The sequence below is a fragment of the Typopeltis vanoorti genome, chromosome 23 (genome assembly GCF_054136105.1).
Source record: "Typopeltis vanoorti isolate ZY-2024b chromosome 23, IOZ_Tvanoo_1.0, whole genome shotgun sequence".
In the NCBI taxonomy this organism is placed as follows: Eukaryota; Metazoa; Arthropoda; class Arachnida; order Uropygi; family Thelyphonidae; genus Typopeltis; species Typopeltis vanoorti.
In genome coordinates, this window is record NC_143571.1 from 10,334,631 (window position 1) to 10,353,041 (window position 18,411).

Consider the following 18,411-nt stretch of genomic DNA (forward strand, 5'->3'; position numbering starts at 1 on the left):
TAATTCCTTTCGCATTTACTAGTCGTATGCCTATGTACACTGGAAAATTTATTTGTGAAGACTGTGCCACCAGTATTTCTATATCGGCATAAGACTCAGTAATGCGTCCGGTAGATCTTCTCTCTCTTACTAGCATAAATTCCTTCAATAAACAGGCATGGTTCTGAAGTACTTAAACTACACCTTTAATGCCTTAGTTGTTTCCTGCTCAAAGATCTGAGTTTATTTAGGAACAGTGCATTGTAAAATAAAAAATCAGGCTGCACTCTATTGACATATAATTAAAACACATTTATTTACATTAATAACAAAGTACATTAATTAAGCGATAGGGAGGTTACTTTCTCTACCTATCCTTTAGACTTGTAGCATAAAGAAACAAACTTTCCCTTTTCAATACTAAATAACTATACAATATAATTACTCAATTATTCTCCGCTTATTAAATGAAATTATTGAAACTCTGATTTACTCACAAAGAGGTTAACCAGCTATGCCAAGTTATCTCACAAATTATATTCTAATTAATAACAAATCAGAGCACTCTCTTATAGTACTTCTTATTACTATTTCTTATCAGTTTGTCTATAACATATCTCCTAATAACTAATATTTAAGGAATTGACAGCGTATACTAGAAATATAGATTAAATAAACTTTAATATATACTTTCCGATATTTCGGCGAACGTCATGTTGCCATCTTCTTGGGAACTTACTACAAAGACACGTGCACACAAGTACTAATAACAGCAAATGAGACTGAAGCTAGGAAGCTAGCGTTTCCTAAAGTCCTGATGGTGCCCCCTGCCGGGCTATATTGGTAGTTCTTGGCCTTTGGGCTGAAGTTCTTCTGATAAAAGTTTCCCAAATTTGGGGCAGTTTCATGCATCCAAATTTGTTGAGGTTTGGCATGTTCCTAAGGGCCGAGGCTGATTCCATGAATAGTCTTTCATACTTGAACTTGCTGCGGTGTATTACTGTGGCTTTCTTCCATCTTATTCTGTGGCGAGTATCCAGAGCGTGGTCTGCAAGCCCAGAGTGGCTGTACTGGTAAAATCGGATGTAATCCTTGTGTTCTGAGATTCTGATATTTGCTGTCCTGCCTGTTTGGCCAAAGTAGGACAGTTTACAGCTGCAAGGTACCTGGTATACACCAGGTAGGTCTAGGGGGAAGTGGTTGGTCTTTGGTGGAGCGGATAAGGGATGCCAGTTTTCTATGTGGTCTGTAACAAGTGGTCAAGTCATGTTTTTTTAGGATTTTATTGATTTTTTCCGAGGTGCCTCTGATGTAGGGAATAGTGATAGATTTAGAGTAATCTTTTTTGTGAAGGGGAGGGGGTGGTGGGTTGTGGATAACTGGGTTAAATATTTTTTGGATATTTTGGAGGGGGTAGCCGTTGGCTGAGAAAGTGTCACGGATGTGATTTAGTTCAGTGGTTAGGGCTTGATCATTAGAACAGATTATTTTTGCCCTGTTGAATAATGTTTTAATAACTCCATATTGTTGTGAGGGGGGGGGGGATTGTTGGTGAATGTATCTGCCTGTATGGGTGGGTTTTCTATAAACTGAGAAAACCAAGGTTCCATCAGGTTGGCGGGTGACTAGTGTGTCTAGGAAGGGGAGGTTATTGTTTTCCTCTTTTTCCAGGGTGAATTTGATTCTAGGGTGTTGGTTGTTCAAGTGTGTTAGGAAGGAGAGGAGTGAATCCGGGCCATGTGGCCAAATAGCGAAAACATCATCAACGTAGCGAAGCCATATGGTAGGTTTTTGTGGGGCTGAGTTTAAGGCTTTCTCTTCATGCCAAACCTCAACAAATTTGGATGCATGAAACTGCCCCAAATTTGGGAAACTTTTATCAGAAGGACTTCAGCCCAAAGGCCAAGAACTACTAATATAGCCCGCCAGGGGGCACCATCAGGACTTTAGGAAACGCTAGCTTCCTAGCTTCAGTCTCATTTGCTGTTATTAGTACTTGTGTGCACGTGTCTTTGTAGTAAGTTCCCAAGAAGATGGCAACGTGACGTTCGCCGAAATATCGGAAAGTATATATTAAAGTTTATTTAATCTATATTTCTAGTATACGCTGTCAATTCCTTAAATATTAGTTATCATGTTTAACCAGCGTATAAGCCTCTCAACAAGAACATATCTCCTAGATTACAAAAGCAGTGTACAACAAAAGATGGAATAAACTTAGAGGTTTTGTCGGACACCCATCCAAAGGTCCTGCACTAAAGTACCTATGCTTTCCCTTTCATCTCGGGCCTTAGGCTTCCATCTGGAGAGGCTTGCTTCAGGGGGCATTTCGTCTGGATATTGGTGGACTTTGGACTGCAATTTTCCCGGTTCTTGAAAAACTCAGGCAAGAGGTTTCGGTATACAGGCTTGAAGATTGCTCTGCGGCTTTTGGGATTCGGTTGACCTCCTGCGACAAAAAGACATCCGACTGATACTGTCTCGGGTATTTACATCGACTGTTCTCTCGTCATTCCCATTCTTCTCCTCTGGCGTAACATCCAGTCCTCTGGATCCTACTCCCGATATTTCTGCCTCTAACTGCCGATACTGATGTTCGGCTCAGTCTCTCTTTATTTCACATTCTCCGTGACCTTGCACAAAGGGTTGTAACCCTTGAAGAATTCGGTACGACTCCTTTATCTTCTGTTAAGACCCACCCGCTCTTTCTTCTCCTCTGTGCACTCATTTAATCCTATCTTGTCGGGCAGCAAAAACTTGTCAATCTCTTTGACCCTAACCTTTGAAGCTTTTTATACGCAGAGCTTGCAAACAACTTTCTCATACACTTAAATCGTAAACAACTTTCTTATGCCCCTACATAGAGCTATTGTACAAAGTTCCGGTGGCAAAGCATTGCCTTTGTTTTTTTTTTACATTCTAGAAATTTTTGTTAAAGCAGTAAGTGCAGTCAATTCCCATAGGGTTATTTACATTAATATATAGCATAAAATATATAGAGACATACAAGGTTAGTTTTGTAACAATCTCATGAGACTTGCCCTCTGTAAAAATTGATGTAAAGCGCTTTGGTATTTCCAAGCTACATCGAGTTTTACAGTATAATAATAAACACTCATCCTACGAAACGCATTGGTTAACCTATTATCAAAATAAATTTTTCTTCTTCTGCCATATGCAGACGTTTTGAGGGGAGGGTCTCGCATGTATGGTCAGACAGTAGTGATAAACATCTCCTCCCCTCTCCAACAGATACCATACTGCAGGTGCAAGAAAAACAAGTAGCCTTATTGTTTCACTAAATACAATATGGAGACAAAGTGTATGTGCTTTATGTAGTGAGAATTGGCATAAATTTGAGATAGACAAATCAACCCTGCTTATTAAAAAAAAAAAAAAACAGCTACTCTCTCATGTACACCCTACTGGATACAGGCAAGCAAACAGTTTTATTGTAGTGCCAAATATTTAACTAAATACATTTGTCCTAACAACCTATTTCAAATTGTCAGCTGCAGAAAATACATGGTAACAACTGTTCATAAAGTAGTCGTTGGGTGCAGAAACCAAATGATTTTTGTAAAGCAAATTTTCAAAATCAAAAATCACACCTATAGAATATAAACTTCCCTAATTGTTTCCTGGCTTTGTGTGATTCCTGAAATTAAACACAATATACTAATGCTTCATGAAGGCACTGTTAGATCCTAAATGAAGGAATCTTGGATAGAAATCATTCATTTAGGATCTAACATATAAAAAAGGCAAACATAGAGAAATACCTGCACATCAGTTGTGATTAAAAGTGAAACTTCCTCACTTTATGAAAAAATTTGTATTCTTTATTTAAGCACCTTATATTTAAGCTATTGTGATTAATTTAAGATTTCATTTTGTATGTCTTTAAAAAGAGGGATAATGTGAATTTAACCCTTATTTAAGTTATGTAAAATCTATTGTGAGTCATCATAAAGCTGTTAAGTATTAATTCCTGGAAGGCCTAAAGCTACACGCTTACACCTTAACGCTGGCGGGTATAGCTTACTCGGAAAATCACTTAACCATGTATTCCATGAATCAGAGTATATCAGCATCGTAGAAACAAAGGATAAGCAAAAGGGTGAAATTAGTAAGGTTCATGTGCAAAAAGGGACTAAAAAAGAGGGTGCTCGATAGGAGTATAAAAGGTTGTTGAGCCTGGAACAAGGGGGCTTTTTCTTGATCACTTGTCGTATCGTTTTCCTGTTGGGTGGTTTGGAAGTTGGCGGGCAGTTTCGCGTGAAGGAGGGGATGAAGTCTGTGATTTCGGGCACCGAGCATTCGTAAAGAAATGAAGCTGGATTCCATGCAAAGCTGAAGGAAGAAAATTTCTGTCCTAGCAGAATCAAGCCGTTGCTGGAAAGTCCATCGAGTTGTTCCTGAAACGCGAGGATTTTGAGTCCGTTTCCGGAAGAAAGAATGAAGATAGCGTAACCCCTATGTTGGCATATAGACAGCCAAAATAGATGAGAAATATCCAGACAAACACATGGTCAGAACGACACAGAGAAAAAAAGTTCGGTAAGGTGCTATTCTTTTAATTTTGTGTGAACATTCATTAGAAGAAAGAAGATTGTTTACAATTATGAAATTAAGAACTTTATAATAAGGAACTCTGCGGACAGTCACTATGTAGAAAGTTAACCTTGTTTGTGAGTAAGAAGAATTGTTTAGGAGAGAATTTTGGAACTTGTATGTGATAGAATTAATTTGATGCAATATGAAAGGTGGAATTTAGAGTCTCAGTAACATTAGAATGGTTGATAGTTTGTTCTTATGAGTAATACTGCTAGAAGGAATTTAGCTTAACTTATTATCATTCAATTTGTATCCCAATGCATAATTACAGTATTTAGCATGTCTTATAAGTTTTAATTAGTTCGAATGTGTTAATCTTTTAGTTCGAGTTTATTTAGTATTGAACATAATTAATGATTAAATATGATTAAAATTAAGTATAAAGAGATAAATAAATATAGAACATGGATATAATAATAAGAAACAACTTTTTAACAGCACTTTTCAGCACTTAAGCATTGCATCACATTAGTGTTAATGGCCCGAGTGTGCAGTCACAAATACTGACACCTTTGAAAAGACATACAGATGGCGCAGCAGATCAAATTCCTAGCATTCCAGTGGTTTTAAACATCCAGGTGAGGCAGGGTGTGCTGAGACAATAGCACCTAGAAATCAGTGGCTGTGATTGGTTATGTCAACCAATCCAGTTGAATATTGTCATTTGTCATGAGTTGCTGTTTTTGTTTTCTGAGTTTCATCTGTTTTGCATGTGAAGTATGAACTGACATGTTTAGGACCTGATACAGACAAGTAATTTTCTATAGATCATAAATTTTTTTACAATGGGAACACAGTGTTGATATACTGAATGTCCCATTTCTGCCAGAGCTTTTGCAGATTGTATGATTATAATCGAAGGAGATTGGAACTTGTGTATAAATAAGTAAATGAAACATGCTATTTCAGCCTTTCTTTGGTTCAGTCTGGAAAAATAATAATTTTCCAACTGATTAGATTACTTTTTCTGATTTCTGTGTGTATTATATGGCTGTATTTAAAAATCATATCAAGATTCAAATTGTATTTGTCTCACTCTAGTGTGTGCCAATGATAATCTAATCTCATCACATAGTGTAAACCCTTTGTGCTTCTCGCATAAATGGCATGTGTAAAGCATAGCTATTTGAACGTGATAATTTCCATGTTTAAAATTATATTAATTGATGAAGTATTCAAAGTTATCCTACAATTAATTGCATTGGACCAATTAAGATGACTATTGTGCACTCTTAAAGCTTTCATACATGAATAAAAATGCAAAAATTCACCTCAAATTGACATGAATTTTGTAGATCCGGTTGCATCAGCCACATGATAGCACATCCAACCTAAATGGGCAGAAGGTGGCACTACTTGGAAACGTTAAGCTAGCATCCTGTATATATTTAAAGTTTGTAAAGATGACTCGCTTGATTGAAACATAATGAATATGGCCACTTGGGCATGAACATCTTAAGTTATGAAATCTGTGATACACTGATTTTTTTTAAATCAATGTTTCATTTTAAAAAAATGCTAGTTGGGCTTTGACCTGTTAAATTGATTTCATGACCCACAGTTTGAAAAAGACAGATCTAAAATACTTATCAAACAGGTTGTAAACCTAGAGCTGAGTATTCAAATTATGTAAAACAAAATGTAAATAATATTAAAATTAAAAAATAATAAAAAGAAACCTTTGCTCAATCACAGTAGTAGTAGTGTGCTCTAGGTTTACAACCTGTTGTGGGTGGAAGCCACATAATAATAATTTAAATTAAGATTAAAAATTAACTGTATTTCAAAATTGTGCCAAAAAGCATTACAAAACTAATTTGGTTGGCTGGGAATGAGTTCTTCAGGATTATAAAGCACATGCAATAATCCATCCATCAGCTCATTGGAGATCATCAGATGCCATATGGTTACTTCTTTCCTTGGTAATGTTCTACACCAGTCCGTGCCAGATGGTCCTGTTGTATGTCTTTCTGGAGATGTCAACTCTCTGAAGATCAGTCACTCCAGACATACCATCCATCTCATTGACGGTCTACCCCTTCCTCTTTTTCCAGGAATTATCTGATACTAAATTAGTATTTTCTCTCAAGCATTTTTATCCTTTTAACATTGTGAACATTTTCTTCTTATGTGACTTCTCAAAAAAAAAAACAAAAAAAAAAACATTTTAATGCATTCTTATAAACTTTGTTTTCTTGGTTTTGTATTAATAGATAGTCACAAATGAATTTTTATTTTTTAGATTTATTGTGCACAGGTAAATACAGTGATGATATCTCATTTAAAAAATATTATCACTACCTGATGTGAAGTCAAGATTGACTTCACGTCAGGTGACTTTGCAACAACAACAATTTTAAATGCGAATTTAGCTTCCTTATATAAAATGAGGTTGTGGAGAGGTGAGAGGATGTGCCAGTATTTTTAAAAAAGGAATGTATTAGTTTTCCTAACTTATGCAAAATTTGAACTTTTTTTTTTCAGGTAATAACTCTGAAAGAAGCAAAGTTACTTCTTAAAGAAGATGATGATCTTATAATTGCAGTGTATGATTACTGGCTAAACAAACGGTTAAAAACGGTAGGTACATTTTTAATATAGTTTTTATGTTTTCTGTTTCATCATGTATGCTGTTATGTTTTCAATGTATAATATATTTTACAAAGCAACCATTTTTCAGAATTTCTCTATAACTTTGATGGTACATCTTGATAATTTAATTGCTTGGTTATTTTGACATGCTTTCAATTTCCTTATTACTGTTAACACCTGTATGTATAAGTGTGTGTGTGTGTGTCCGTCCATCCCTTATTATGATATAATGACATTTTACTATGGGAATACCTTAGATTTGGTGTACATAAGGAAAGCTCCGTTATTGAAATATAAGGATTGGTTCTGATTATTATCTATAACATTTGCTGGTTAATGCATCCTAGCTATTTCTCTATTTAACAGGCTGTTATCATTATTTTGATAACATGTATCACACTGCAAAATTTTTGTTAAGGCATTGTCTTCATAATTAAACATATTTGTTAAAAATGAAAGTCAACATTTTATGAGAAGAAAACAGAGAAGGCATGATATCAGTGTATTATGTTCATCACTTACTCATGTTCTCTGTCTGGCTAGCTTGTATTGAAGACAGCATGGAAATATGTATTTGTGGGAGGAGGATTTCTGTTATCTCCATTTCTTACTGGGAACACATGAAAATACATGCATCCTAAAAACATGATTTTCATGCATCCTAAAAACTATCATTCTTCTGAATTGTGCTATAAAGCTATAAAGGCATGTTGTATGGAAATGCTTTTTAAAATTTCATAATTCTTGACTATGCTGTTGCATTTGAAATATACATGCTATTAACAGCTGCAGTAAATTTTCTCTTGATTCTTCATATAGTATTTTTAACGTACAAATTAAATTTTAAAATGTGTATTAAATATCATTATAGTATAGTTATTAATTGATTAAGAAGTCATTTTTCTTTAATACTTAAAAAAATGTCTCAAAAACAGTAAAATGTTTGCAGTATACACTCGGGTCTCTTTTTATGCGGTAGATATGTTCCACAGAAAACTGCATACAAAAAATCTCACAAAAAAGGCATAACTTACATTGAAAAATCAGGGATACGTTCCATAATTTTCTAAAACCGCATGAAACCGAAGCAATAAATTAAAACCTAAAATCGCATAAAAAAGTTTATAAAAATTCAGGAAAATAAGAATGCCTAAGTCTATTTTAAAGCTTTATTCATTTAATTTTATTGAAAAGTAACATTTTAAAAAAATTTTTTTTTTAACATTTTGTCATCAGAATTATCATCACTATTAGACAATATTCGGCTACGTTTGCGAACTGGTGCAAAATCACTTTCATCACCAGAAGAGATAGTCAGTGCATCAAATCTGTATGGTAAGGTAATGGTTCTTCACAAACAGAATTAGCTTCACCATCGTTCTGTGCTGATTTTTTTCTTCTGACAATGTAATCGGGGATTAAACTTTGCGATGATGATTTCACTAATTTTTTTTTAACCCCACTTGCTTTTTTCTCAGACTTTGCGATGTAAGTTCGACTAGGCATTTTCTTCCAAAACAATCCTGTTTCGTCAGCATTAAACACTTGATTTGGACAATATCCACCATCTTCAATAATTTTGGCTAACTTCTCTTAAAAATTTTTGGCTGCTGCTTCATCTACTGCTGCAACCTCACCTGTAATTTTCACTTTATGAAGTGCATTCCATATTTAAAAACCCGGTTTACCATCCTTTGCTAGCTGAAAATATTTTATCAGCCTGGGAAGCAGAAGTAGACGGCTCCAAGCTTCATCTGTTCATAAAACTGAAGATCTTTTTTCTTTAATTAAATAACCACTTATAGGAATTCCCCTTTGAGTTAATTCTTCAATCCCAATTACGAGCGCTCGTTCTGTGTTTTCTAATAAAGCATCTCTTGAGTATGATGATAATTTGGCACTTAGTTTTGTGCCAGAAATGACAGATTTTCTTATTGTGACTTCAATCTTTTTAATTGCTCTTATAGTAGATTCGCCTAAATTAAAATATTTACCAACCACCGTAGATCCCTCTCCTTTTGCTAAGTGATGTAAAATTGCAATTTTCATTTCCAAAGAAAATTTTTTTCTTCGGTTCTTTTTTTCTCCATTGGGCCAAATTTAATTAATTATTAATCAATAATTAATGATCAGTTATTAATTAATAAAATATCAGCTAAATTAAAATTAATTATTAATGAATACATCACAAAATATCCAAGGTGTTCCATGAAAATTTCAGGATTTGTGAAGTGCTTTCATTGTAGGAAAAGTTTGAGAAATGCTGGATTACCCTATTATCGGAATGGATTCTCCTTCTGTTGACATGCGCAGAAGTGTCGAAAGGTCTCGTATCTGTGGGCGTGCACCGCATAACTTCAAAGCTGCATAAAGAGAGACCTGAGTGTATTTATAAACAGACTACTGTAATTTTGTGTTAATCACATAATACATCACTTGATTATCATAATAAAATATTCATTTTCTATTAGAGGTCATATACCTGACATTGTACTACTTTCAAGATAGCAAACACTTCTGTAACAAACTTAATTACTATAACAAACTATCAGAGTCCCATCCTAAGACCAGTATAGTACTTTGCTAAAAGAAATTCTCTATAGCAAACTATCTTCTTCTTCTTCCTCTTTTACCTTGCGGTGTTGAGAGTTTTCTATTAATTTAACTGCAACCGTACACAAGTATAAGGTTGTTAGCCCTGTCCCTCACAGTGTATCCTATGTCTGTAGAAGCATTGAGTTCTCAAGGCCGGTTTGCATGCTTGCGCGATTAAAAACCCCAGATAAACTGGGGAGAAAAACCCTGCAGCCCATGCCCAAGACTGACTAACTTGGCTATGCCTGAGAAAAATTCTAAGCTCCTCATGTCAGTGACAGGAATCAAACCCAGGACACTCCTTTCCCAGGCATATGGTTGCGAAGTGCATAGCTACTTGGCTAACTGCACTGGACTAGCAAACTATCTAATATAACAAATTGTTCTTGTAGTTTCTGTGAGTTTGTTGTAGCAAGAGTTGATTGTATTATGTAATAGTTTTTGTTCTTCTTCTTATTAACTCTGAGTTAGAATCCTGTTGAACACATGAGGAATACTTCCATTCCTATGAAGCTCACTGACCCCCCCAGATATATTAAACAATGGTAAATAAAATGTGCACAAACACAGTTCACTTGCCTTGTGGTTTTGCCACTTTGTTGATAATGCTAAATAATCATAACTCAAATTATAGACTAGCATTTGAAAATGGACATGAAGTAGTATGTCTTTTTACATCACACAACATTAGGAGTATATATTGCATAGCCAAGAAAACAGAAACCCTATATCACTGTTATGCAGTTGTAGTTTCTGTGAGTTTGTTGTAGCGAGAGTTGATTGTATTATGTAATAGTTTTTGTTCTTCTTTTCTTCATCTTATTAACTCTGGGTTAGAATCCTGTTGAACACATGAGGAATACTTCCATTCCTATGAAGCTCACTGACACCCCCCCCCCCCCAGATATATTAAACAATGGTAAATAAAATGTGCACAAACACAATTCACTTGCCTCTTGGTTTTGCCACTTTGGTGATAATGCTAAATAATCATAACTCAAATTATAGACTAGCATTTGAAAATGGACATGAAATAGTATGTCTTTTTACATCACAACATTAGGAGTATATATTGCATAGCCAAGAAAACAGAAACCCTATATCACTGTTATGCAGAACTCAATGTGCCTTAATAAAACTTAAATTCAGTGTATGAATACTGATCATATTCTGAAAGCATTTGATGTAATTAAAAAAAAAAATGTCATGTAAAAATTATACTTCTAGATCATAATTATAAGCATGGTCTATTTTTACATTCATATTGCACAATGTGCTGAATATAATATATTAAATGGAATCATTAATTAGATTTTGATACTTGTCTCACTGTACTAGAACTCATATACTAGAACTAAGTTCATATCCTGGGACTTATTTTATTTCATTTTAGAATAAATATTATCTAACTCTAAATACTATAAAAAATAATATAAGCATCAAGAATTAGGCTCATAAGTATTTTTTATTTACTAGCAAAGATGAGTTCATGTGTGTATACCAAGTGATACACAAGACCATCTAGGATAGCTAATTGAAAATTTTAACTTTTAATGAAATATTTCTACAGTTATCTACATTTAATTAAATATCCCGTGGAAAACTATAGAAGATTAAAGGTTTTTAATTTTTTTTCTGCAACTTTTAATATCTTATTAAAATATATTAATAATATGAATAAATTATTGCGACTAATTTTGGAAATAATTGCTGTTGGAATTGATTGTTTAGTCTACTTGCTGTATTTGAATTGACAGCTGTGAGGCTTTGATCTCTAAATGAAAATGTAAGTAAATTTTAACTTGTATATTAAAATAGTATAGTTGTTCCTTTCTTTGAAAGTTACACAGTAATCAGCATTCATTTTGACAACATTATGGCGAATACTACCATGTTCAGAATAATGACTTTAATTTCAAACAACCCAAACACACAATTCACAATTGAAAATCACTCAACTTAGTCTATAGGAAACCAACCGATGCAGGATGTTACCTACATGCAATTTCTCATCACCACTATTGCAAAAATAAACATCATTATTTCTTGTGCGATAGAGCCCACAGAATTTCCACCAACATAGATAAAAGAAACCAAGAGCTATAGTATCTTATTTCAGTCCTTCCAAAAAATGGCTGCAACAAAACATTAGTCAAAAACATCCTGTTTCTACCTCCAAACACTGAGAAGAACGAGCAAACCAAGACTATAAGGGAGCAATGCTTCTCCCACATGCGCATGCGCGCGCACACACACATACACACACACACACCACATGCACGCACACAAACACATATTAGTCACAGATAAAATAGCAAGATTGCTTTGTCAACAAAACTTGAAGGTCGCTTTCTACCCAATTAACAAAATCTCTAACTACCTTAAATTTCCACATCTGTCACTTAAAAATCCAGGTGCCTACAAGATCAGTTGTAATCTGTACTATATAGGACAGACAGGCAGATCTGGAAAGATATGCCAGTTGGAACACTTCAAGGATGTTGAGAATGAAAGAAAGAAAGAAAGAAAGCACAGATCAGAGCTAGCAGCATATGCAACAGAAACAAAACATCAAATAGAATGGCAAAACACAAAAATGCTTCACCTAATTACCGTTTTTACTCAAGTGTATTCAAAGAATCAGCTGAAATGAAGAAGCATCCTCTACAGTGTAACAAAAAACAAGGGACTATTTTACATAAAGTCTGTCTTCATTAATTGATCATGGCACATTCATATCTACCAGTAGTATACAGCAACCCATGAACCAGCAGCCAGTGTAATAGCAATTACACATTATCCATTGTTTAAACAGTTAAATACTTTCACTAGAGATGGTAACTGTTTTTACTTGCTTTCCAGTTTTTTTAGTTTATTTGTTATTTCCTAACAAAGTGATACAAAGCATTTCACAAAAATAAAATGATAGTTTTTATTTGGCATCTTTGTTTGTGGTTAAATACTGGATAAAATATTTCTGGAATATATTTATCACACGTCTTCCTTCTGGCAGTCTTTCCTTCATCATTTACCAGGGCTTTAAAGATTTGCTCCAATGAGCAAGCACTTAAGCATGAATTTAAAATTATCAACACATGCTACAGCAAAAATACTATCAACAAAATTCTTCACAGCCTACATCTTTTAATAAAAATAAACTAGATTACAGTAAAACTTTGGCCATTCCATACATTAAAGAGAATATCAGATAAAATCAGACCGAGGGTGAACGGTCGTGCTATCGGAGAGCTCCTGAGAGATTTGTGTTTTTTGCTGATTTATTGGTGTTTTGGATTCAATTTAATGGACTTAAGTGTTTAATTTTGGTATATTATTAGAGCTTTATTAACGTGGTTAGTGTACTAAAGTGTTTTATAACATAATCTATGTCGGAAGTCGCCGCTAGATGAATTCGTAATGAGTAGTGTTCGTGCAAGCTCCAGATAAGATAAGTATCATTTTCAGTTATCGATACAAATTACTTAATATTGTGTAGTTTTGTTTTATTTGCCTTGCGTATTTTAGTGCGTCTATTTTTGGTGTGTTATAATGTTTAATTTGACAAAACACGTTACGGATAAATATGGCACCTGTGCGTAGGAAAATGGCGGCCAGTAATGAAGGTTCGCCATCGTTATCAAAGAACAGTAGCATAAAAGAAATGAGTCAGTGTACTAGCTGTGAAATGTACGCTTTGCGGAGTGCGGTCGGAGTGTGGTTAGATGATGATAAAGGATTGAATGTGTGTAGAAAATGTAGGGAGAATGCGGAATTGAAGCGTATTTCGGATCGTGAGTGTGATATTTTTGTCAACCTTCAAAATGAAGGAAATAGGGATATGACAAGAAACGGCAAAGTTGTACATGAAAATTGTGAGAGTGTGAATGTAGAAAGTGTGAATGATAGTATAAATGGTTTCTCAGAGAACAAAAAAGATGAGATAGATACATTGAGTGAGATCGCGTTGTTGAATAGTGCGATAGAAAGAGCAAAACAGCAGCTAGAGTGCATGAACAAAAGTAGACTGAATGAACCAACCAATAATAAAAGGTATGACAGGAAAAATAGACGTATGAATGTGAACATGAACAAAATGAAGGATAGAGTGCTGTATGGAGACTCGTTAGTACGAGGTGTGTTAGTAGAGGATTTGACAAAATCGTACCAACCTGGTGCGACCATAAAGGACGTAACTGCGTCTATTAGAGAGCAAAAGGAAAGGGTGAAAGAAATGATTGTTGTGGCAGGTACGAATGATTTGAAAGGAGATAAAATGGAAATGATAGAAGACCTGAATGAATTGTTTGAGGTAGCAAAAGAAAAGAGTGAGAGAGTTAGAATGATTAGTCTTTTGCCACGGTATGACAGTGAAATGTTTAAAAGGAGGGCTATAATTGCAAATGACTTTATGCGTGGGTTATGTATGACGAGTGGTGTGGAATTTGTGGATGTGTGGAGTGAGTTTGATGGGCGAAAGGATCTATATAAGATGGATGGCTTGCATTTGAATGGTTACAGTGTAAGAAAACTTGAGAAAGTGTTGCTGAATGTAGTGGATGTGCAAATTCAGGGAAACTAGATTTGTTAGGGGGGGTGGGTAGAGATACAGTCCTTATGGAGGCAGTTGAATGTAACAATGAATATAATATGCCAGAGCAAATAAGGACAACAAATCAGAGTGGGATAGTTAATATAAGGCAACAAGGTAGGGTTGGGGCTAATGGGGGTCTTAAATTCATGTACACTAATACTAGGAGTATTAGGAACAAGAAGGAAGAGTTTTTGGCCATGGTTGGCACTTCCAGACCACAGGTTATAGGTATTAGTGAAACATGGCTGACTGTAGATGATATAACTAGTGGGATTGAATGTGATGGGTATAGTGTGTTCAGGAATGACAGAGAGAATAAAATGGGGGGAGGAGTATTGTTGATGATAGCTGATGAGCTCCAGCCAAGGAGAATAGAAGTTGAATTGCAGGATAGAGAAAAGAGCACATTTGAGGCCATTTGGTGTGAGATTGTGGCTAGCAGAACTAAATATACAATTGGGTGCTGCTATAGACCAGGTGATGGAAAAGATGGTGGTGACAGTATGCACAAGCAAATAGAAGAAATGGGTGGAAGGAGGGTGATTATTATGGGAGATTTCAACTATGGTCGCATTGATTGGAGTGAGGAGAGGACACATGGGAGGAAGGAACTGGATTTTATGCGGTTATTAAGGGATAACTATCTGCGACAGCATGTAATGGAAAATACTAGGGGTCAGCGAGTGCTTGACCTAGTAATTACATCTGAGGATTTGGCTGTAACAAATATGACCACATTGCCACCAATCGGTGAGAGTGATCATAGGGTCTTAACTTGGGAGGTGGCTAAAGGTGTAGAATTTTCAATTAAGACAGGGTACATGTGGAATTATCGGGCTGGAAAGTATGACAAGCTTAGGAGTTTGATTGGTTCAGTGCCATGGCATGTACAACTGCAAGGACTAGAAGTTGATAGTGCATGGGAGGTAGTTAAGAAGTGCTTGCATGAAGCAATGGCTGACTGTATACCTAGAGTCCGAATAATAAATCAAGTAGGGGTTAAATGGATGAATAACACCATTAAGCTTGAGTTGCAAAAAAAGAAACAACTATGGAGGGAATTTAAGGAGAAGGGTGACCGGCAGTCACATGAACGGTATAAAGCGCAGGCCAGAAGGGTGACGAGTGTGGTAAGAAAAGCAAAAAAGGATTACGAAAGAACATTGGCCATGTAGGCTAAAGAGAATCCTAAACAGTTTTTTAGATATGTAGCAAGTAAAAGGAAAAATGTACATGGCAGATTGATTTTAAAGAATGCCGATGGTAGGGAGGTAACTGAATCAGTTGAGATAGTTGAGTTACTGAGTGAGCACTTTGCAAAAGTATATCATCCAGGTGGTGACATTGCAGAAACGAATAAACCAGTAGATTATACGGGAATTGTGGTTAATGAAGTGGAGGTGAGTAGTCTATTGCATAACCTCAATGTCAATACATCTGTGGGATTGGATGGTATACCAGCTCGTGTTGTACGAGAAGCAGCTAAAGAATTGTCAGTACCCTTGACCATTTTGTTTAATTTGAGTCTCGGGTCTGGGTTAGTCCCGAGCGGGTGGAAAGAGGGGAAAATAGTTCCACTGCATAAAGGTGGTTCCAAGACTGCTGTTGTAAATTACCGACCGATTAGCATATCAGGAATCATTGTAAAGGTCTTAGAGAAAATAGTCAAAAGGAAAATACAAGATTGGATTGAAGAAAATGGGATACTGTATCGGGGACAGCATGGTTTTGTGAAGGGTAGGTCATGCCTCAGTAACTTGCTCACGTATTATAACACAGTGACGGCTGAACTGGATAAGGGTAATGGGTTTACGGTGATTCTACTGGACCTTGCCAAGGCCTTTGACAGGATTCCACATGGAATTCTACTCAGTAAATTGCAGCATATGGGAATGGACATAGGGTTGGTGAGATGGATAGGAGGGTGGTTGACGGAGAGATATCAGAGAGTGGTTTACTCGGGAGTAGAGTCCACAAGACGGCCTGTGACTAGTGGTGTGCCACAAGGATCTGTTCTTGGACCAATGCTGTTTAATTTGTTCATAAATGATATAGGAAATGATCTGAGAGGAACAGTTCATTTGTTTGCGGATGATGCGAAGTTGGGTAGGGCAATAGTGAATGCAGATGACGTCAAAATTTTGCAGGATGATTTGGATAGATTGGAGGTCTGGGCTAAGGAGAATGGATGTCAGTTTAATGTGGCAAAATGTAAGGTTATGCATTTTGGGGTGAAAAGATTGGAGGCAGTTTACTGCATTGGTGGAACCCTGCTCCAGGAAATTGATGAGGCACGAGATTTAGGAGTGTTGGTGGATAGGGAATTGAAATTTAGGGGACACATTGCAAAAGTGACCAAAACAGCTCATCAAATCACTTGGTTGCTGAAGAATACGTTGACAAGCAGAGACAAGCAGGTTATTGTTCCTCTCTATCGAGCCTTGATAAGACCCCATCTAGACTACTGTGCTCAGATTTGGTCACCTAGGTTTCTTCTTGATGGGGAGGATGTGGAGAGGGTCCAGAGGCGAGTGACCAAGATGATAGCAGGTCTGTGGAATGAACCGTATGAGAACAGGTTGAGGATTTGTGGGTTGCAAAAATTGGTTGATAGGCGGAGGAGGGGAGATATGATTGAGACATTCAAATTACTGAAGGGTTTCTATAAAATTAATTCAGAAGATATTTTTGAGAACAGGGCTGGTTGTGGGAGGACTAGGGAACATCCATGGAAACTGGGCAAAAGTGTGGTTAGTAAAGGTGTTAGAGCTGGGTTCTTTACTTTTAGAGTAGTGAATGAGTGGAATGCGCTCCCTGAGTCTGTAGTGGATGCTGTGACAGTGAAAGAGTTTAAGGCGAGGTATGATAGATACTGTATGAATGTCAGATAGTTGTGATGAATATGATTTGGGGCCTCCCTCGATGAGTCTAATGACTCCCTGGAGTTGCCCGTAGTAATAGTAATAAAAATAAACAGAATACTACACAGATGCAATCTGAATGCCATCTTTAACCTCCTGCAACATTAAAGAATTTATTCAACTCCTTCAAGGACCCCCTTCTTTCCCTTGCCCACGCTGGAGTATACCATATTCAATGCACCTGTAACAATGCCCTGTAGAGTGAAACTGGATGCACAATTTCTATTAGGAAAACGGAATGTAAACAAAACATTAACACGTTGACTTGCCACGTGGGATTTTTCAAGTCCGATCCCTGATACCACACGGTCTGTAAACTATTTTATTCAATAGGAAAATGAGGAATTTAGAATTTTTGATACCTTTTATGACAAAATGAGTCTGCTTTTTTTTTCTAAAAAAAAAAAAAGCATCCCTTGAGTTATCTTCTAGTTTGCGTCCTGAAAGAAGTAGTACTTTTGTATGCCAACTACGAATTATCTCGTATTGCCCCTTCTACTGGTTCTACTTATCGCTGCGTATTGTTTCACTGTGGTGGCTTGTGCGAACTAGTCAATTCTTGTAGAGTGTAGATTCAGTCTTGATATCATTCAGTTTTATGTAAGGTGCACATATAACAACTTTTTTGTGACATACACATCATGTCACACAAAAGAAAACTAACAGAAAGAGAAATAGAAATTTATGCAAATATGAGCGAATCAGATTGGGTAGACTTTCTGCTGGATTCCTCAGATGTCAACAAAAATTATCAGCCATCAGATACAAATACACATGGAAATGACGAATATACTTCCTAAAGTGAATCTGAAGAAAACAAAGATGAAGACATTCAGCAGCAACCCGCAACTACTAACAAAATCATTTCTTGGTGTCAAACTGAGCAAGATCCACCTGAATTAGATTTTCTAGAGGATTGTGGTTTGCAATTCAACTCCCAAAATTTGACCATTGAAAATTTTGTGGATCTTTTCCTCACAAAAGAATTTTTGAATCTCCTTGTTTGCGTCATTGTGGCAAGACCGAAATATCAACGGAAATGGGCCCTGCCCGAGGTGTAGTCTTTGAATTGATGGAAGGCTACTTGGACAAAAGGCTACATGCTATTCACAGATA

General features: G+C 36.1%; 1 protein-coding gene across 4 annotated transcripts in view; it reads left to right on the forward strand.

Moving 5' to 3' along the window:
- E(Pc) (Enhancer of Polycomb) overlaps positions 1 to 18,411 on the forward strand; it is a 371,838-nt gene that overhangs the window by 126,157 nt on the left and 227,270 nt on the right. For all 4 annotated transcript variants that reach the window (XR_016550343.1, XM_090413189.1, XM_090413191.1 and 1 more), the window contains one exon: positions 7,081 to 7,176. Coding sequence is in view for 3 of the 4 variants with exons in the window: in XM_090413189.1 (XP_090269315.1) it covers positions 7,081 to 7,176 (96 nt within the window). In the remaining variant the exon portion in view is untranslated. The remainder of the gene's footprint in view (positions 1 to 7,080; positions 7,177 to 18,411) is intronic.